The sequence below is a fragment of the Chamaea fasciata genome, unplaced genomic scaffold, assembly GCF_029207755.1.
Source record: "Chamaea fasciata isolate MVZ Bird 193981 ecotype frontalis unplaced genomic scaffold, bChaFas1.0.hap1 SCAF_26, whole genome shotgun sequence".
Classification (NCBI taxonomy): Eukaryota; Metazoa; Chordata; class Aves; order Passeriformes; family Sylviidae; genus Chamaea; species Chamaea fasciata.
Genome location: NW_027094111.1, coordinates 2,964,191 through 2,983,668, shown reverse-complemented (window position 1 = coordinate 2,983,668; position 19,478 = coordinate 2,964,191). Strand labels below are relative to the sequence as shown.

Here is a 19,478-nt window from a genome sequence, read left to right as displayed (position 1 = left end):
TTACAGGTCTACTGTTACTTACCTGTGAATCCCGAGTTAAGGTACTCAGCATGTTGCTCCTCAAACAAGATTTTAAATATCTGAAGTTTCCCCTTGTAGTTTAGTGGCAAATCAGAGGGAAAATGTCATTAATTCCAGCTCTGCAAGTTGGGTTTATTTCCCTGAATTACCATTTGCTGTGCTCCTGTACATGCTGATTTATACACCAGGTTCTTTTCTAAATTCAATGTCAAAGTATTTCAGCAAACAGCTTTTTAACAAGGTTTAGTTGAATTAACATCTGAGAAGCAGCTGCTCTATTCTCCTTTTCTCATGCTGACAATCACCAACTGCAGCCTGAGTGCAGAAATGGTCATTTCTTGTTTGACCACCTGCAGTACACAAAGGACAGAATTTATTTGCTGCTGCAGGGCTGAAAAGCTTCAGACAATGGTTACGTTTTGGCTCTACAAGAGCAAGGTGCAGAAACTTTATACAAAATTGAGATTAATCACACGTTTCAGGCAGGAATTACCAGCACAGGGTCATGAGCTATTGAACCCTCATAGCAGTGTAAGGACACCAACTACTTACTTGTCCACCTGTTCCCTTGGTCCCTCCACACATCACTGGGCACCGTGCTGGATGTGCTCATGTTCGACTCCTCAACTGGAAAAACATTCCCAAGTTATACCCACAGTGATTTTGAAATCTTTTGTACAAACCCACGTCTACAAAGGTATTTTTAGCTGCTGCTGTCAAGATATCAAGCCCAGGTGGAATCAGGGTGCTCAAGCCCACAGCGTGACAAGCAGGGACTGTGTTCTATATTTAATGCAGCCATTCGTCCCAACTTCTCAGTGATCCCCAAGTCAAAGGTACTCAGTGATTGAACACCAAGTATCCAAAAACCTTTATTATTTCATCCATCCAGGACAAAAAAGCAATACTTACTTCCCATGGATGAGCACTCCGGCATCATTCAGCTTTCATCTTCACCTAAAGGATAACAACTGATGTTATTGGAGTCATACACAACAAATTGTGACCATTTCAAAACTAACTTAAAAATAAGGTTTTAACATACATGGACTGATTAGTTATGAGGGGGAACTTATCAATTATTCCAAACTATTATGTGGAAGAATAAGGGGCAGAAATAGGCTAGCCTGAACACTCATCAAGAGCTGAAGGAATATGCAGTGAGTTGCCTAAAGAACTGCACCCTGAGCACAAACCATAACCCCAGTCTGAGCACAGTGAGGTTTGATTGCAGCCAGAGGTATACTATCCCTTATGTGAAGGCATTAATTTCGTCTGCTACTTCAACTCTATGACCCTATTTGTCTCCTGTAGCAATGCCCCCTCTCTTCCCCTTCCTGAGGGAGTGCAGTGCTCCTGGCCTCTTGGAGCCCTCATGTTCTACAGTCCAACAAGTGCTTCAGAAGCCAAATGCAGACACTACAGGTTGGCACTGTCACTGCTTTTATCCTCAGCAAGGCTCTTCCCTCCTCAAGAACCCCCCCCCCCCACTATAGCTGAGGGCAGCCTGCAATGGTGAGAGCTGGGGATGTGGTGCAGGGCTCTGCACAGCTCCAGTTGGGAGGCAGATCCCACCATGGGCACAGCATGATCTAACCAGGCAGGGACAACTTCAGGCTTTAGCCTCCAACCCACCACCCACCCGGGTTTCCTCACCGCCCTTGGGAGCAGGAGAGTTATGCACGTTTTGTTTCCTCTGCCATAGCAACAAACACCATGCATAAGGGATACTATATCTTTGTGCATCCTTTGAAAACTGCAGATTCCCTGCTAGCCACACTCCTCCCAGCCCTCCCCAGTTAGCTCTTCAGTACTGGTGTTCAGAAGCAACATTTATAGAGATGGGGTGTTCACAGACCACTGCAGGATTGCACAGCCAAGTCCTAACGTGTCAATCATTACCTAGCAGCAATGACACAGGTGGGAGAAGGCCAATCCTCCCTTTTTTCCTTTTCCAGGCAGCAGCTATTTAACAGCCCCACTAGCTGGTATGGAGAGTGAAAAAAAAATCTGAAGCTAATTAGCTGATTCCAAAACTTGCTGGTAGTGGAAGAAGCCAAGTGATTCCCCAGAGCAGCATACTTGGATGAATCCTTCCCAACATGCTCAGCCTCATTGAACATAATGGAACAGAACACTGGCCTTCCTGATCATGTCACTGCAGCTGGCAATGATTAACAGAGACATGCAACCCCATTACTGCTCCAGTCCTAAAACTACTCACAGGCCTCAGTGTTTAGCTATGGGGAGAACTGCAAGCAAATCAACACTTTGTATGCTTAATGTTACAATAAAGCCCCATCCACGCTGTGCTGTGCTCTCCCGCCAGCACCAGGCTCTGCTCGGAGGGCCTAGCAGTACGCAGATGTATTCTGACACCACACTTCTGAGCTTCAGGTAAGCTTTTGAGAAACAGTGTATTTCACACACAGATAAAACCAAGATGAAACACAATGCAAGCACTTGAATGTCAGTTCTTGTACCCACTTGTTACAGATTGACTTAGAGCAGACATGACTAAGTTTGCTACCACACCAAGTTTCATTACTGCAGCCAGAGCTGGTCTGAGCCCCATGGTTCAGTCACAAATTGCTTGCTCCAAGAGTGTCAAAAACCTGCTAAGTTCAAGCACGTAGAATGAGGCAGATGTGCCAATAACCCCTCCATGACATTCCTGCAGGTCAAGTATCCAGAGCACCCTGGAAAAACTTAAGTCAGATCTTGAGCAATGGTTTAAGATCACTAATTCAGTTTTGCTACCTGACAGCACAGTGGCTGCCAGCAGGTTTGCTATTGGATCCCAGTCCCAGGTAAGGATAAGCCATCACAAAATGGATTCAAGTCACGGGTAAAGGTAAACCATTATGAAAAGCCAAACTGACTTTGTGACAAGGTGTCACTGTGTGACCAGCTGGCATGGGCTACACTCACTGTGGTGTAACCAAAGACCTGCTGTCATCATCTTATGGTGCACCTGCTACTTCAAGGGTTCAATGGAACATGGAAAGGTGGCTACAGCAGAGGGCAAGGTTGTCCAGCAGATTCCTGTTCACCAGCAAGAGTCCTGCCTGGAAGGTAACAAAGAAGGGTCCAGAAGTGACAATAATACCAGAAACGAGTATGCAAAGCAGAACTTTGCAGAACAAGGGAAAACACAACACCTGAGAAATAAACAGAGTATCAGACAAGAGCCAGATCATTCACTGGAACAAGGGACCTTGAAATTCAGGTTCAAGAGCTAATGCAAAAGAGCTGGAGATCAGCATGTCCGGATGTCTGGCAACGTAAGCATGTTAATCCTGGAACACTAGAGTCAGGAGTTCTAGTAATGAAGAGTTTAGAATTACATCCCAAGACTGATGAAAAATGAAATTGTACATTACACTATCAAGATGACTCTACGAGGCAGAAGTACAGAATCTCATCACTGTCAATTAAAGCAGAGGAATGTATCAGGCTTGTCAATCAAAGGTTAAAATAAAGACTGCTGCAATGTCCAATAAGCTCTATGAAACTCACAGGGATATTCAATCAAGCACTCATTTATGTCCTCAAAAATATTCTGGATCAGTCTCAGAGCTGCTTGTACCAGTAGCTTGAGGTGATTCTCACATAGCACACACAAGGCAAGAGCAGTGGTTACTAACACATTCCCACCAAGCCAAGACTCTACAAATGGATGAGCTGCAGATGGGCCACTTCACCGCTACAGAAAGTTTAAACGTGTTCTTTTGCAGGCACTGAGCACCTTGTCAACTACTCAACTGAGTTTAAGATCACATCCCCTCTTCCCCACAGTGCTCATTTAAGATCATCTTCATTACATCGGAACTAAGAAAAATCCACCCAAGCCAAGTTGTATGTACAGAGGAATCGGGTCTGGAAATCCTCATCTAAGAACCACAGTAAGTTACTTCTTGTCTCTGAATGAGACCAAAGCTTCCAACCGAAAACCACGCAGCTTTGATGCAAGCTCAGCATACAGGTATGGAGTGCTGCACTGTAATTCCACAGTCAGAAGTGTGATGTCAGAATACCCACAGTATAAGATTACATAGAAAGTCACCAAGTTATATTATATTGCTTGTTACCTACCTGTACGCAGTCGGCAATGAGAATCTTGGAGCAAGCAGGAATACTACATCCGGGTCCTAATGTCCATTGCCATTTGTGGTACTACGTTCCTCACAGTTATGAACTGCAGAAATGCTGGCTAAGTGCAGTTATGTAGCAGGCCACTAGTTTTAAAGTGTAAATTGCAGTCTCAAACTCCAGCAAGAACTTGCTGCCACAGTAAATGGTTGCCAAGGAGAAGCCAAGAATTTGTCTACCACAAAAATACCACAAAATCTCAAAAGCATTTTCAATTTCTCATCAGCTGTATAAATGATTAATGTAATGTATCTACACCAGAAGGTAAGATTATTCTGTATTCATTTCTGAGAAAGTGTGAAGACATATGTGTAACGATACCAGTTTCTACTTGCTGCAGTTTTTAGAGCTCCAAGTGTCAAAATGGGCTCAATTTTGATAAAACAAGCTAAATTGCAACAGCCAATGTCCTCCAAGTCCAGTACAAAAATGTTACATGATCCAGACCATCCAAAACCAGGTCTGACCAGCAAAGCACTTTTCTGAATGATTTTAGAAGATTCAATTATATAAATCTGAGTTTATGAAAGAAGTCCAAAACCTCATAGGAATAGATCAAAGGAATGTCACTTTCTCGCCTCCCACATTTCGTAACTTTTATCAGATTTTAAAGTTGACATGTTTGCCAGCTTTTAAGACAGCATCTTTAAAAGGTCTTGAAAAGAAGTTGGCTAGTTCATCACATGCCTGTTTAGTACATGCAACTCAAAGCAGAACTTGTTTTAGAAATTCTGCTTATGCAGCTACAACAAAGCCAGATTTATCCAAACTTTCAGATGTTTTGAAAACTGCCAAATCTTTCAAATATATTTACTCATCATAGTTTTGCAGCTCAGCTATTTTAATACCTAGCAACAGTAGCTTACGTACAAAACAGGGGTACCCAAAGAAAAGCTCTGTAAGGTACAAAGACAGCAGCATCCTTCACTCTTCCAAGTTACAGAACTACGAAAGAACATACTTTAGGATATGCACCAGCATCTCTTTTAATAAAGAATGACATGTAATCTGAAAAATAAACTGAAAAAATTAATTTAATGTTCACGTTCAGAATTCCCCACCTCGGACACCTTCACCTTTTGAGGGTGTCCCATGAACACCCTCCAGAAAAGATATTGTTTAAAACCGCTTCAATAATGCAAATTGCATCGATACTGCTCATTTGTACGCTATCCAATACAAGTAACTTCCAAATACTTGGTCTGCAGTTTAGGAACTGCCAATTTGGAATTTCCTCCTCAAGAACAATTCATTGTTGCAGCATGTTATCAACCCCCAAACTTTTCTGGGTAAACAAAAAGCATTCACCAACCAAGCTGAATTGCTCTTTAGTGAGCTTCATGTTCCACGTCAGTGTTACCTGTTATCAGCATTTCCCAACTTGCTATTCTGTCATTCAAGGGGTAACAGTACTTCAAGAGGGATCAGATATCTGTACCCTAAAACCCTGCCATCTGACACTTAAGTTTTAACCAAAGGGCAAATTTAGCGGAAAATTTAGAATTAGCCAATGCTTAGCACAAGGAATGGGAAGGATATGCACAGAACTCCGGTGGTTGGGGATCATGTGAAGGTACAGCCAAGCTAAGTTTACCTACTTTGTGCCAAGCAGGTTGATGAATCCCGCATTAACACCGAGGTATGTGACACTGGGAAGTCATGTTCCCAGTTTACCTGGTACATTGTAATAATAAGCAAAGCAACTACCTTACCAATGAGTCCAGAATGCTTTGAAATTCTTCTGGGGCTTAATAAAATGAACAGCAAACTAAGGAATTCATCAGATCTTCTACAAAAAGAACCTTAAAGGGAGTTTATTTGCACTGTGTAGTATTAACTCTTAAAACTCCAGATTCAGATACTACTTTTGAAGCATTATCTCCAAACATCAATAATAAAAGAGCGATAACCATCATGCAAGCAAGCTGATTGCTGTATTTTACATACAGGATTTTAGGATTTGCCCACCAGCTACACAATTTAAGAATAGTTCCTGCAGTCCCCATAATACAAATGATTGTATTCTGAACTAGGCAAATTAGTCCACTGTTAGCATGAGGACATAAGCAAGTTAACCTTAATCACTCGAGTAACACTTCTGGTCTTTTTGCCAAGCAATTTCAGGCAGGTGTACAATATGGAGCAAGGCCAGATCCTGTAATCTCAAGACAGCTTAAGAGCATATAAATATCACATTAACAATCCTTTAGTGAGGAAGTCAGCCAATACAAGGCATTCTATGAATTTATTTTAAAATAACCATTGCTAGTCTTCTGCTTAAAGTCTTTGAAAGATTCCAAGCAGTAACTGCCAGGGTGGTTAAGTGCTACCATCCCACCACCCATAGCTAAAATATGGAATTCATTACTGCACTGCTTGCAGTGAAGCTTTAAATAATGTATCTTACAGCATTTGTAAGATCTTCATTTGCTTCCTTATTGCAGCACAATTACTGCTCAAAAAATCTGCACCTACTGCAAAGTTCAGCTACAATTTAACCCAATCTTTGGCTAGAGAGGCACTGTGGGAAGAGATCTCACTCTTCACTGCATTCCCACACCCTGGTCTAGGTCCAACCTCAGCTCGAGGCTCTCAGGTTACTGTGGCAGGTGTGGTACTCGGCCTCGTTTGTTTAACCGCGACTGGCAAGAAGAGTTACTACATTTAGTTTTCTATTTATTTGAAGCACAGTAAAAAAAAGGTTGGTACACTTTGGGAATTCAGTGGCACAAGGTACACTGCCATCAAGTTAGGGACGTTATACATCAAAAAAACAGCTAAATTTGATTTTGAAACACTGCATTACATAATTAAATTGTACTCGCCCAAACAGACCACTTACAAATATTAGGTCAGTAAGTTTCTAACATCCATAAAAACGTAGCTTTCTTACTAAAATGCAAGAATTAAGAAGTCGGTGTCTAAACAAGACAGACAAAAACAAACTGGAATGAAACTACAGGTCACATCTAAAATCGGGGCTTTTTGTTTGGGGCTTCATATTCTTCTCTCCCTCTACCATATCCTGGTGTTGTTCCAGGCCCCATTCCTCTAGGACCCTGGCCACCCACGGGCCCCGCACCTCCCTGCCCAAAGCGTTCAGGACGCTATTGGAACAGAATTAACAGTTCATTATAAGTAGTTGATGTCCATGTGTGTTAAGTATATATTTTTAGAAGGTTCCGTAGTCAAGGTTCGTCGATACAATCACCATTGAGCCGATCCACAGGTACCGGGAACATAGAAAGGAAAAAAGGGTAATTTAAAAATTAGTTTATTGTAATACATGCCTTGAGGTATGTTCCCACTTGATGCATTCTCATACATCTGTTACAAAGAACAGATCCTCCCTGCAGTGCTAGAAATGTAAGCATTAGTGCAGATGTGAATTAACAACTTTTCCAAATGAGCTCTAGCAAAATTTTCAACCAAGTTAATGCAAATAGCTGGCAAACTTCTCACCTTTAGTGCAGTAAAAGCTCAGATTACATCACTGTCATTTCCAAATAAGCCTAATGAGAGAATGCAGCTCCGGTTGGCTGAAGCAGGAGCTGACATTCATCAAATGTAACAGAATGCCTACTCACCAGGACTGGCATGTGCTGTCTAGAGACCATGTGCATTTCAAGATGGGGTTAAGACTACGGTCTGCTGACTAAACTGCAGAGGCCTTTGGCAGTACCAAAACTCATTGTGAGCACTACTGCATTGCAAGAAGAAAAAAAAAAAAGTGAAAAAAGCTACTGACCAGTGCTTTACCTAACCAACGCAACTGCTCGAGCAAAGACTGGCACTTGTTCAAACCCAACGTACTCCGGAGCTGCTGGTGCTGCATCAGATGCAAAACGTGTTCCAAGCACTCAGTGTTTCCAGTTAGAGCTATGCACAGAGGGGTGTGTGCATCCAGGCAGTATCTCCCTTCCCGCCCCACTTTCACCACAAGCTCTTGGAAAATTCACAGCTTCACAGCAATTGAAAGGTTTCACACCAAGGTGTAAGAGCTAAGTTACTCTGCAATAAAGCAGAGACTTCAGGTCTATTTACTAGTACCTCTAGTTGCATGTACTTCGTTCAGTTACTGTATTACTGGGTGTGATCAGCATTCAGCCTACAGATCTTACACATTATGAGGTCAAAGAGAGCTTTAAATTTTCATTTCAACCAAGGTTCCCACTACCTAGTCACAGAATAATGGTAGGTGGTTTGTTACAAAAAGTATCTTTAACTGAAAATGCACACTTCAAAGCTCCTGACTTCTGAAAGTCAGCATGAACCCTTACAAGAAAGGAGTTTCACTAATATTACTTAGGCTATTTCTGCCTGATTCATGGCAGCTTCAGCTCATCTCCAGTTCTGTTTAAAGGTATCAGCCCAGGAACTGTGACAGCAATGTGTGGCAGAGATCCCCAACCTAAGAAACTCCAGGCAGTTAATCCACCTCACTGTCACATCTTTTGACCAGATCACATTTCAGGTATTACACAAGTTCAACATGCACCTGTACCATGATTTTCAGGAGAAAAATGTACATAGTATCCACCACACACTGCCTAACTGCTCACAGGAAGCTGAGGAACTGCTGAGATATCAGTAGGTTATTGAGATACCTTAAGGCCAACAGCACTGTCTACTGAATCAATGATGCTCTGTGAAGTTACCATTCCAAAGATATGTTCCCCAAAAAGACAAAACAGAAGGTATCTGACAAGCTACTATGGTAGCTCAGCTCATAAAGCCAGAGGCCTAAACCCACCCAAAAATCATTTAGTTCAGCTTGTGCTACAAGTTTTACTCCCTTTCAGGAGGCTGAAAGCACACTGGTATCGCCACCTAAGCCAAGAGATTCCCATCCTGCCCATTAAGCACTTCTGTAATCTACATCCATGGTGTTTCAGTGCAGGAACACCAATCAGGCTCCAAGCCCAGTCACACATGTAGTGTGCCAGAAATTAGTACAGTTTGGAAACATACCTCGGAACAGGAGATATGCTGTAGCTTTTAACGGGCTCTACCTTTGTGTCATGCCCAACACAGGAAAACAGACTGGGCTATCATTCCTTTGGGAGACAGGAATCACAAATGGCTACAGTCCAGGATAGCTGGAACATGCCTGAAGCTAAGAACCAGCATTTCTGCTCTTCTACAGCAACATCAGCACAGACTAAGGGATATGCTGTTTACCACTGATTACTTAAGTAATCTGCTGCTGGAACAGACCTGAGTGCAGATTTTGGACTGAGCAGCACACCCAGACCAACATGCATCCAGCCTACCTAGGCTTGGAAGGGCCAAAACAAACAGTGTTACATATTGGGAAGGAGAACAAAAAATCTCTCTTATCCATCAATACAGAACATCAAATTACTGAAAAGCTACCACATTACGTATTTTGATGAAATTTGTCAGATTCTCTGGAATTCATAAAAAATCCTTCCAAGCCTAACAGTGACGCAGAATTTCCTAAGTCCAATGAAGTCAGCTAATTACAAATATGCTTAAGAGCACATTTGAATTCACTTACAATTTCTGAGTGTGTAAGCTACCATAAAGGTTATCAACTACTCTAGTGCTACACACTGCCACGCTGTCCTGTGTTAAACACCTGACAAGAGAGTCAGCAGTTAACAGTGACATTTCCACAACCATCCGAACACTGGAGAACTCATTCCCAACCACAACAACTCCCTTGTGCTAAGCTAAAGCCACCACAGGATACGTTACCATGTCACTTCCCATCATAGAACCACTCATGGCTGCTTGGCCAACTCCTGGATTAGCTTCATAACCTATGCCGCCACCACCTCCCAGAGGTGGGAATTTCTGGGCTGCTGAAGCATAAGGATCTAAGAGAGAGAAATATATAATCATATTCTGATAGTTTCTAAGTCAGCCACGTGAAGTAATTACTTGAAAAGATTCTTTACCTCCCATGTTCATTGTGGCAGCACCACCCATTCTCATGTCTCGCTCCCTCTGCATAGAAGAAACAACTTTTAACTTGGAGAATCAACCACCAAATCCAAACTTTTCAGGAGACAAAGCACATGTACAGCCAACTACTGCCACTGCTCGTACACAAACACAGTGCAATCGCCAACCCCAAGGAAGCAAAATACAGTGACCCTGAAAACACATCAACAAAATTCCTGAAGGTGGTAATGTAACCCACAACAGTGTGACTTACTGGATCCATGTAACCCATTCTACTATAATTTTCTTCCCTCTGTCTTCTCATCTGTTCTTCCATCTCCCGCTGACGGATCATCATCTCCTCCTCCCGCCGGCGACGCTCCTCCTCCTGCCTGGTCACCCCAAAGCACACTGTTAAACCCGGGGAGTGGAGCACATTGAACACACACCAACATCACTTGCACCAGCAATATAAACACACTAAATGATTGCACTTCAGAAAAACATTCATACTCTATGGTGCTCAAATATTTGAGAAGAAACTTACACAGCGGTTCAATTTCGCAAACACAAACTGAAGCAGCAATGGTGTTTCTTGAAAAATAAAAACTTTCGTATGTAAGTAATTGGGAAAAAAAAAAAAAAAGCATAAATGGGACTTTGAACAAAATCCCATGAAAGCCAAACTAACCTCAGCTGAATTTCCTTGCGTTTCTGCATTTCCTGATTATGAAGTTCTTCCATACGCCTCAGCTCCTCCTGGCGCCTCATGAGGTCTGCAGAAACGAAGCCTGTGAGCAGCTTTTCCACAAAATGTCACATTTAAACTGTATCTGAATTAGATCTGCCTCAGCTGCACTGTGCCAGAGAAGTACCTTCCAGTGGCACTGTTCTTACCAATACACCACTGAAACAAATATCAAAAACTACCAGTTTCTCTTTACCTCTGAAATTCTCAAGTTCATAGTCAGACGCATGAATTTACTCACCAAAGCATTAAAGAGCCACATATTTAAGCCAGCACTTAAAAACAAAAAGATAGTAAGAATTCGGAGCCAATTACCTTGACGCAGGAGGTTTGCCTGATGCTCATGATAAGCATCTTCCATCTCACTTTCAAGTTTGTCCTTGGCATCTTTCATGTTTTTTGCCACTTGCTCTCTCTGCTGCTTTTCCATTTCATCTAAAGATTTCCATCTCTGGGAATATTCAAATTCAAAACTGCCAGGCTGAGCAAAACGGGGAGGAGTCTCTCTTTCCCTGCAGAAAAGAAGACACTCAGAATGGGCAATCCTGGAAACTCAAGGTCAAAACAAGATCACAAAGAAAGTAACTGAATTATCAGGGAACGTCAAGGTCACCCTGAGAATACCTGACAACCATGGGAGAGAGAACTGGCTGTGATGGAAGTGCTTCTTATACACTTAGACAACAGCACTGAACACAAATAATTATCACAGCACATGTGGAGACCCCTGCACTATCACATCCAAGCAAATCTTCAGAGTCCTCCTGCTTGTTTGCCTCATTCTTAACTGTATTTAGACACTTCACTGCTGACAACCGCAGGAGCAAAATCCTCAAAACAAGACCAGCTTTTGCCCAAGCAAGTGCAACCAAGGTGGGTTTTAACAGTGCCAAAGCACTCTGTGTCAAAGGCAAACAACAGCCTTCACTTTCACTTAAATAGTTCTAAAAATGCCCGAGGACCAACAGTTTGTTTTATCATATAGACGCGAATATAAAATTCAACAACTTATGGAACAAAATCACCAAGTTCAAAAGCTTTCCATACATTACCAATATAAAGTATTTCGACATTTTGGAACACTATTAATCCACATTCTTCTCAAAGCTGCTTCTAAACCCCTTATGCTTTTTGATCAAAGCAAGGAATTTTGAAACCTTTCTAAGCCAAGCAAGACTGACTGGATCTTCCTCCCTGAACTCCCTTTTGTGATCTGGGAAAATATAAAATTCCGACAACAAACAGGTTTAATGTACAGACTCTAACACAAAACTGCTGTTTTAGAAAAGATTTCTCTTGACTGTTTAACACTCCTCTAGACTCTTTGTCCGTTTATGCCAGTAGTCAGCTCATAAGGCAGCTCCACATGCAACAAGTTTATACTAATCATGGACGGAGTTAAAACTTTACTTAATTTCTCGTTTCAAACCGTGAATGTAAATTTCCAAGTTCCCCATGGGATCATCAACCCAAGACATGCCTTAAGGGAGATGACAGCTCCCAACAATAGCATGAAACCGTTCAAGTCTATTTTCCAAGTTTCTACATACACCAAAACCATCTGTCCAGCTGCTATTTCTTTGTAATACAATGTAGAAAACTTCTTGTGTAACAGTTGGTGAATACACTAAACAAATCATTATGTTACTTTAAACTCTGAACAAAAAAACCCCAACAACTGGAAATACAAGCAAAAAAACTAAAGTCTGTTTCTGAAAAATTTTCCATATTCCTCAATGCCAGGGACAATACTACTTAAAACATCATTAACACCCTCTTTACTTTATATCAAAAGATAATGCCTACTTTTGATACATCGGATTCTTCTGAGCAAGCTTTTCTGGAAGACCATCTTCATCATCCAGTTGTTCCAATGGTTCCACAATAACTGGCCTGGGAGTACTGAACAGAAAATACTCGTTTTATTCCTCTAAAAGCGTTCGTTCCGAAAAACTACAATCCTACAGTCTATATTCATCTTAAAAAGAAAAGATTCTGGCAAAGTACTTACGTTGTCAACAAAAACACCCCCTCAGTACACCGTTCAAACGCTTTCCTTGCAGCTGGCTTGGATGCAAACTCAACAATGCCTTTTCCTGTTGATCGACCTCGATCATCTACAATCACAACCGCTCTTTCCACCGGACCGAACTGGGAAAAAGCTTCCTCGAGCAACTCGTTGGACACGTAGGGTGAGAGGTTCCGCACCGACAGGGCGGCGGCGTGAGTGGCAAAGCGAACGCGGAGCTGCCGGCCCCTCATGGGGGTATCGTCCAGCTCTGCCTTTGCGATTTCTGCAAGAGCTCTAGATTCCTGGGGGAAGTGCAAAACCCAGTTTTAGAAAACTAAGTTGTACAGCACCACACTGCGAGAACGAAACGGATGAACACACAACACGAATGCCTACCAATTTAATGAATCCAAAGCCTTTCCCCTTGTTGATAAAAACCTCTCCTGGCTCCCCGTATTTGGCAAAAAGTCTTTTAAAGTCTTCATCTGTGATATCAGCAGGCAAATTCCCAACAAACAACCGGCAGCGCTGTGTGTACGTCTTCTCCCCGGGCCGCCTCAGCAGAGAAAGGTTCGCTTTAAACCCCTACAAAGAATCAGACCAGTTCGAGCCACTCCTGAATGCCGCACACAGAACTGCGGGGAGCCCTGAGGACCCCCGGTGAACACAAACCGCAGCCCCGGGACCGCCAGGGGCACCGCGAGAAGACTTAAATCATAGTCCCGGTGCCACCGCGAAGAGACCCAAACCACAGCCCCGGCAGCGCCAGGGGCACCGCGAGGAGATCCAAATCATAGTCCCGGTGCCACCGCGAGGGAACCCAAACCGCATCCCCGGGCAAGGCGACGGGACGCAAAGCGCGGCCCCGGGACCGCCCTGACACCGGGGCCCGCTCGGCTCCCGCTGAGGCGCCGCCGCCGCCGCCGCCTCTCCCCCGCTCCTCCCCTCAAGATGGCGGCGCGGGCGCGCGGAGCCGCCGCCATCTTGTGCCTGAGGGAGGTGGGGGGCCGTGACTCACCTCGTCCGACAGCTTCTCGCTCCTTTCTCCCGAGCCCTGCTGTGCCCCGAGGCTCTGCTGGCCCTGGTGCTGCTGCCCGCGGCCCCGCGGCTCTCCGCCCGGCCCGCCGCGGTGCCCTGGGCCACCTTTGTGCGGCCCCTGCTGCGGCCCGCCGGGCCCTTTGGGGCCGCCGCCGGGAGACTGTCCTTGTCCTTTCTTAGGGCCGCCGGCCGGCGTAGGGCTGGGGCTGGGCTTGGTTTGCGGCTGTGGGCCGGAGGGAGCCGAGGAGGGAGCCGAAACCGGCGGCTGCTGCTGTGGCTGCTGCCCCGCGGGAAGCGCGGAGGATGGAGGCGCTCCCGCCTGGCTGCCGGTGGGTCCCGCCGTGGTGGCGGAGGCTGAGGAGGATGAAGAAGGCGGAGCAGAGGTCGACGTGGGTGGCTTCGGCGGTTCGGGCTTCGGGCCTCCTCCCGGCGGCCCGCCTGGGCCTTGCGGGCCTCCCGCCATCGGACCGCGGTTCTGTCCCATACCCATGCCGGGCGGCGGCGAGCGGAAATCGTGGTTGGGGCCGCCGCGGCCGCCACCGCCGCCGCGCCGATGAAAGCCACCGCCACCACCGCCACGGCTACGGAAGCGATCCCGCGACATGGTGTACCGGAGGGAGGAGGCGGAGATGACAAGAGAGCTCCGGCCGCGGCGGCTACTGCTGCTCAGCGCCCGCTGCGCAAAATGGCGGCGAGCTGGACGGCCTCGCCGCCGCCTTTGTCCGCCCCTAATATAGTGTCTCCGCCCCCGGAAGCCCCCTCCTCCCCGCCAGCCAACCACCGGCACAGGCGGCAGTGACTGAAAGGTGGAGTCACCAATAGAGTGTGGCAATTCCGCCAACTCTTTGATCTCATTGGTGACGAGCCTGCCCTCCGTCCATTGGCGCGTTTGACCGCCGACGTTGGCACGGGACGGTCCGTTAACCCCCCGCGTGCTGATTGGGCCGTTTGAGCGGCGGGAGGCGAAGTCACGGCGGGAGCGCGGGTCGTCATTGGCTGGCTCGGCTGTCAGTCAGGGGGAGGCGCGGTCCGGGCCCAGCTTCGGGGCGCCTCCGGGTGCGCTCAGCACTAGCTGCGACTGGAAAAATGTCAAATAAACGTATTTTCAATTACACTTCGCTGCTTCAGCGCAGCCGGAGCCTTCGCTTCTGCTTTGCAACCCAATCTGGGATAAAAAAATGTCCGATTTATGCATTCAAGGATGGTAGTGGAACCCCAGCGCCATCATGGGGAGTCACGTTCAGTCTGTTTTGTATGAAAAGTTGGGCAGGGAAGCACCAAAAAAGAACCCTGATCTGGGAACTGCGATCCGCAGTTTCTTTCCAGACGCCCTAGGAAAGCAGGACACGGCTTGATGCGAACAAAAAGTACACGGTGCATTCTGAGATCCGAAATAAAGCAGCGGTACCAAGAGCGTAGTGGTTACAGTCCCGACATTCCACGTTCCATTACAGAAAACAGGCCAAAAGCACATTCCATCCTTTTAGTGTCCTTGGTTTCAGCAGTGCCATGCCGGAGACACAACATTACACCAGCATGATGTTTTCATACCTTCCCTTCAGCGGTGTTTCAGTCCGTCCCCCTCTCAAGCTCCCCGGAATGTTTCACATTCAGTTTCAGGTCTGAACGAAACAAAATCAAACCCCGTAAGAAACCCAAGGGAAAGTCCCACGTTAACTGCACAGACCTGGAACAGTGGCAGTGCGGTGATAAAACACCACCCGTCTCATAAACATTTCTGATACCTTGGGGAAGTTAAAGGCCAGTTTCATTCTTCATTGAATCATGGAATCACAGAGAAGTTTGGGTTGGAAGGCACCTTAAAGCCCACCCTGTTCCACCCCCTGCGGTGGGCAGGGACACCTTCCAGTATCCCAAGTAGCTCCAAGCCCCAATGTCCAACCTGGCCTTGGACACTTCCAGGAATCCAGGGGCAGCCACAGCTTCTCTGGGCACCCTGTGCCAGGGCCTCCCCACCGTCACAAGGAACAATTTCTTCCCGATATCAATTCAGCCCTGCCCTCTGGCAGTGGGAAGAAGCCATTCCCCTTTGTCCTTGTAAATTGTCTCTCTCCATCTTTCCTGTCAGCTCCATCAGGTACTGGAAAGAATTAGGCCACCCCAAAGTCTTCTTTTCTCCCAGCTGAACAATCCCAGTTCTCCCAGCCTTTCCTCGTATGAGAGCAACAAAAGAAATGTCCCTGTGGCTTTATATTTTTTAAATAAAAAGGAGGCACAGATTGATCCTGACCCCAAATCAGTGTTCTATTGGCTGTGGGACTTCAGCTACTTCCAAGTGCTCCAGGATGGAAATTCCAGGTTGTTTTAAAATGGATTCTGGCCGTGGCCCTGCTGCCGGCAGTGAGTGTTTCCACCACGAGGTGTCTCAGAGGTTAAATCACTGCAAGAACAAATTTGGGACTGGCTCTTACCACACACAAACAACTGGCATCGCCTCCCTGTCACAGCTGGTTCTGTCTCTTCAGGAAACAAATAACACTGAGTGGGAAAGGGTTGAGTTTGCCTTTGTTGTGTCTTAAGTTTAAGTGAACTGTATTTTCGGGAGCTACTAATTTTTATCATTCCGCAGAAGAAACAAAGAGTATAATTCTTCTCCTAATTCTGCAAAAATCTGCACGACAAAAATCAGAACAGAAGTGGGAGGGGCAGCTCAGATCTCTGCTCTGTGTGTCCAGGGACAGACCCAAGGGAAGGGCTGGAGTTGTGGCAGGGGGATGTTAGGTTGGATATTATTCCCCAGAGGCTGCTGGGGCACTGCCCAGGCTCCCCAGGGAATGGTCTGAGCCCCAAAGCTGCCAGAGCTCCAGGAGCATTTGGACAATGCACAGGGTGGGATTGTTGGGGTGTCTGGGCAGGACCAGGAGTTGGACTCGATGATCCCATCTGGATCCCTTCCAACTCGAGATATTCTGTGATTCTATGACTCTTCGAAAAATCTATTCAACGAAAATCTGTAGAATTTATCTGAAGTCCACAAAGTGACTTTGAATTTCTCCGTATCTAGTAGAGGCCAGGGTAAGAGTCCATGTTTTGCCACGGCAATATGAGTGTTTATCCTGGTCTTCAAATCAAAGAAAAACTGATGCCTGAGCAGGACTTGAAGTAAAAACAACTTCTGTTAACAACCACCTGTTTTGTAAGTGTTCGTGCTGGGCAGCTGCCTGGTTTCATATAAAAACAGACACTGAGGAAGAAAGCTTGGGTTGTTGTCCCTGGTATGTTCCACTGTAAACAAATATATCTGAGACTGGAAATTCTCTATGACACCTGGGGTAAGAGTTGAAATATTTCTCCATCCTTCACAATGATCTGTTTATTGGGATGTTCAGTGCACACATACATTAGTTCAGTTTAATAGGGGCCATTGAGAGAAGCAGAAAAGGAAGAACTCCAGATCTTTCTCATCCTCAAAACATTAATCTATTTAAAAATAACACTAGTGATAGTACTTCTGAGGATTTTTCATACTGTACAAGTGATCTAAAAATTGAATTAAGCCGTGGTAAGAAGCAGTCCGTGACTAATGAGGATGGACCTTAGAGGAACATGAGAGAGGGAATCAGGCTGACACGGAGGTGCCTAAAGTTCTGAATGTCTCAGCTGCCACGAGCACAGGATAATCCTCAGGTAATCCCTGTGTAGATCTCAGCAGGTGATTGATTCAGATAAATTTTTTTCCCCTAAACTGTTTCCTCCTGTTATAAACATAAACACAAGACTGGCAAGGAGAAATCTGAATTATGTCTGTATTATTAATTGCAGATTGTAGGAGGAAGGAGCAGCGTGTGTCCAAGCTGCTAATTAGGAATAATTACCCCATGAGGTTCTGTAAGTGTCCCAAGTACAAACAAACACGAATCCCACTAACATCCCTTCCCACTGAAAAAGCAATTAAACGTTGGGAGGAGATGCCATGTCTGCACTCCCTGGACTACTCTGACCAAGAAGAAAACAGTTTAAGGGCTGAATCACAAATTCCAGTATGTCCCAGAACTAGAGGTACTCAGGAATTTTAAGAATCAGGAAGCAAAGGGAGGAATGGGAAGGAAGAGCAGAGCAGGGAGGCACCCAGAAGGTGCAGGGTAGAGTCCTTGCCCTGCTGCAGGCTCTCCTAAACCAAGTCTGTGGTGCACTGGGATAAACCTGCCTGGAAGAATAGGGATTCCTGCAGAACATTTCGTCATTCTGGGGCTCACCAAAGTGTCATGGAGAAGCGTGACCTTTGACAGAATAAAGGAGGAAGCAAAATGCCAACAGCATGACCCGGTACCTGAAGCTCAGACAGGATGGCAGGAATGGCAAAGAGCTGCTTCAGTGGCTCTTCAGCTCACAGCAACTTTCCTTGGCACTCAGTGATGAGGGTTCTCCTCTCCTCCAGTGTTCTTTTCACCTCTCCTTGAACACAGATTAAATCTGCTCTCCAAGAGACTCTTCCTCTATACCATGACAGATATGCCTATAGGCTTAAAAATGGAGAGCTCTGAGGTTGGGAAGTTCTGTGACCTGACAAGATCACACAATCTGGATAAATTGGTCTTTCCCTCCTCTTGCTGCCTGTGTCCCCTCTCTCCACAGTAGCTGCTCTGCTAGTGGGCAGAGTGATCCTTGGACAGTTGAGAATACCAAGACTGTCTTCCAAGAGGCTCCAAGAGCCCTCCATTCCCAGTGATGTTAATTGGAGTTAAGGGTGCTCACTGCCTTGCAGGAGCACTCAGCACAGTTGTGTGACAAAGCTGTCAATCCAGATATGTCCTTGAGCCTGGAGAGAAATGAGATAGACATAACTAGAATTTATCCCACTGCCCTATAGTTAACAGCATCCATGTCATCTATTAAGAGAATTTAATTTTCTATGGTTTGCTACAATAATGAATTTAATTTTGTATTTCTTCAATTAAGAGAATATAAAACTCTGTCACATTTTGTCACCTGCTGGTCACGGTCCCTTAGATGCAGCCCAGAAAGCCAGCTGGGCCCTGGGCTGCCTCCAAAAGAGCCAGGCAAGCAGGCTGAGGGAGGGAATTCTCTCAGACTCCCCGGGAATACTGCATCCAGTTCTGGTGCCCTCAGCATAAGGGGAACGTGGAACTGTTGGAGCAAACCCAGGAGAGGGGCGTAAATTTGATAAAGGGACTCCAGCAACTTCCCTATGGAGACGGCCTGGGAGAGTTGTGGCTGTTCAGCTGGAGAAGAAAAGGTTGTTTGGAGACCCCACAGCACCTTCCAGGATCTGCAGGGGCCTCCAGGAAAGCTGGAGAAGGACTCTGCATCAGAAACTGGAGTGACAGGACAAGCAGGAATGGCTTCCCATTGAAGAGGGAAAATTTAGGCTTGATATATGGAAGAAAATCTCCCTTGTGAGGGTGGGCACAGGGTGCCCAGAGAAGCTGGGGCTGCCCCTGGATCCCTGGAAGTGTCCAAAACCCGGTTGGACTGGGCTTGGAGCACCCTGGGATAGTGGAAGGTGTCCCTGCCCATGGCAGGGAGTGGAATTGCATGGGCTTTAAGGTCCCTTCAAATCCAAACCAGTGTGGGATTCTGTGACAATAAATATCTGGCAAGAACGGGAATGTAACT

The 19,478-nt window shown here is 45.7% G+C and overlaps 1 protein-coding gene across 3 annotated transcripts; it reads right to left on the bottom strand.

Annotated features, from left to right (window-relative positions):
* Nucleotides 1–573: 573 nt before the first annotated feature.
* SFPQ (splicing factor proline and glutamine rich) lies at nt 574–14,567 on the bottom strand. 3 transcript variants are annotated; one of them, XR_010723895.1, is made up of 12 exons: nt 13,861–14,564; nt 13,239–13,427; nt 12,843–13,144; nt 12,638–12,733; nt 11,147–11,343; nt 10,775–10,859; nt 10,358–10,475; nt 10,098–10,146; nt 9,895–10,016; nt 4,117–7,280; nt 934–978; nt 574–648 (listed from the first exon to the last, which is right to left on the bottom strand). XR_010723895.1 is itself a non-coding variant. In XM_066204650.1 (11 exons), the coding sequence occupies exons 1-10, from the start codon at nt 14,482–14,484 to the stop codon at nt 958–960; spliced, it is 1,803 nt and encodes a 600-aa protein (XP_066060747.1). In that variant the 5' UTR covers nt 14,485–14,564; the 3' UTR covers nt 574–648; nt 934–957. The 3 variants fall into 3 exon arrangements, 2 of the variants coding, with proteins under 2 accessions (XP_066060747.1, XP_066060748.1); XM_066204650.1 differs by lacking the exon at nt 4,117–7,280; XM_066204651.1 differs by lacking the exons at nt 4,117–7,280; nt 9,895–10,016; nt 10,098–10,146 and having other exon boundaries at nt 13,861–14,567.
* Nucleotides 14,568–19,478: the final 4,911 nt, after the last annotated feature.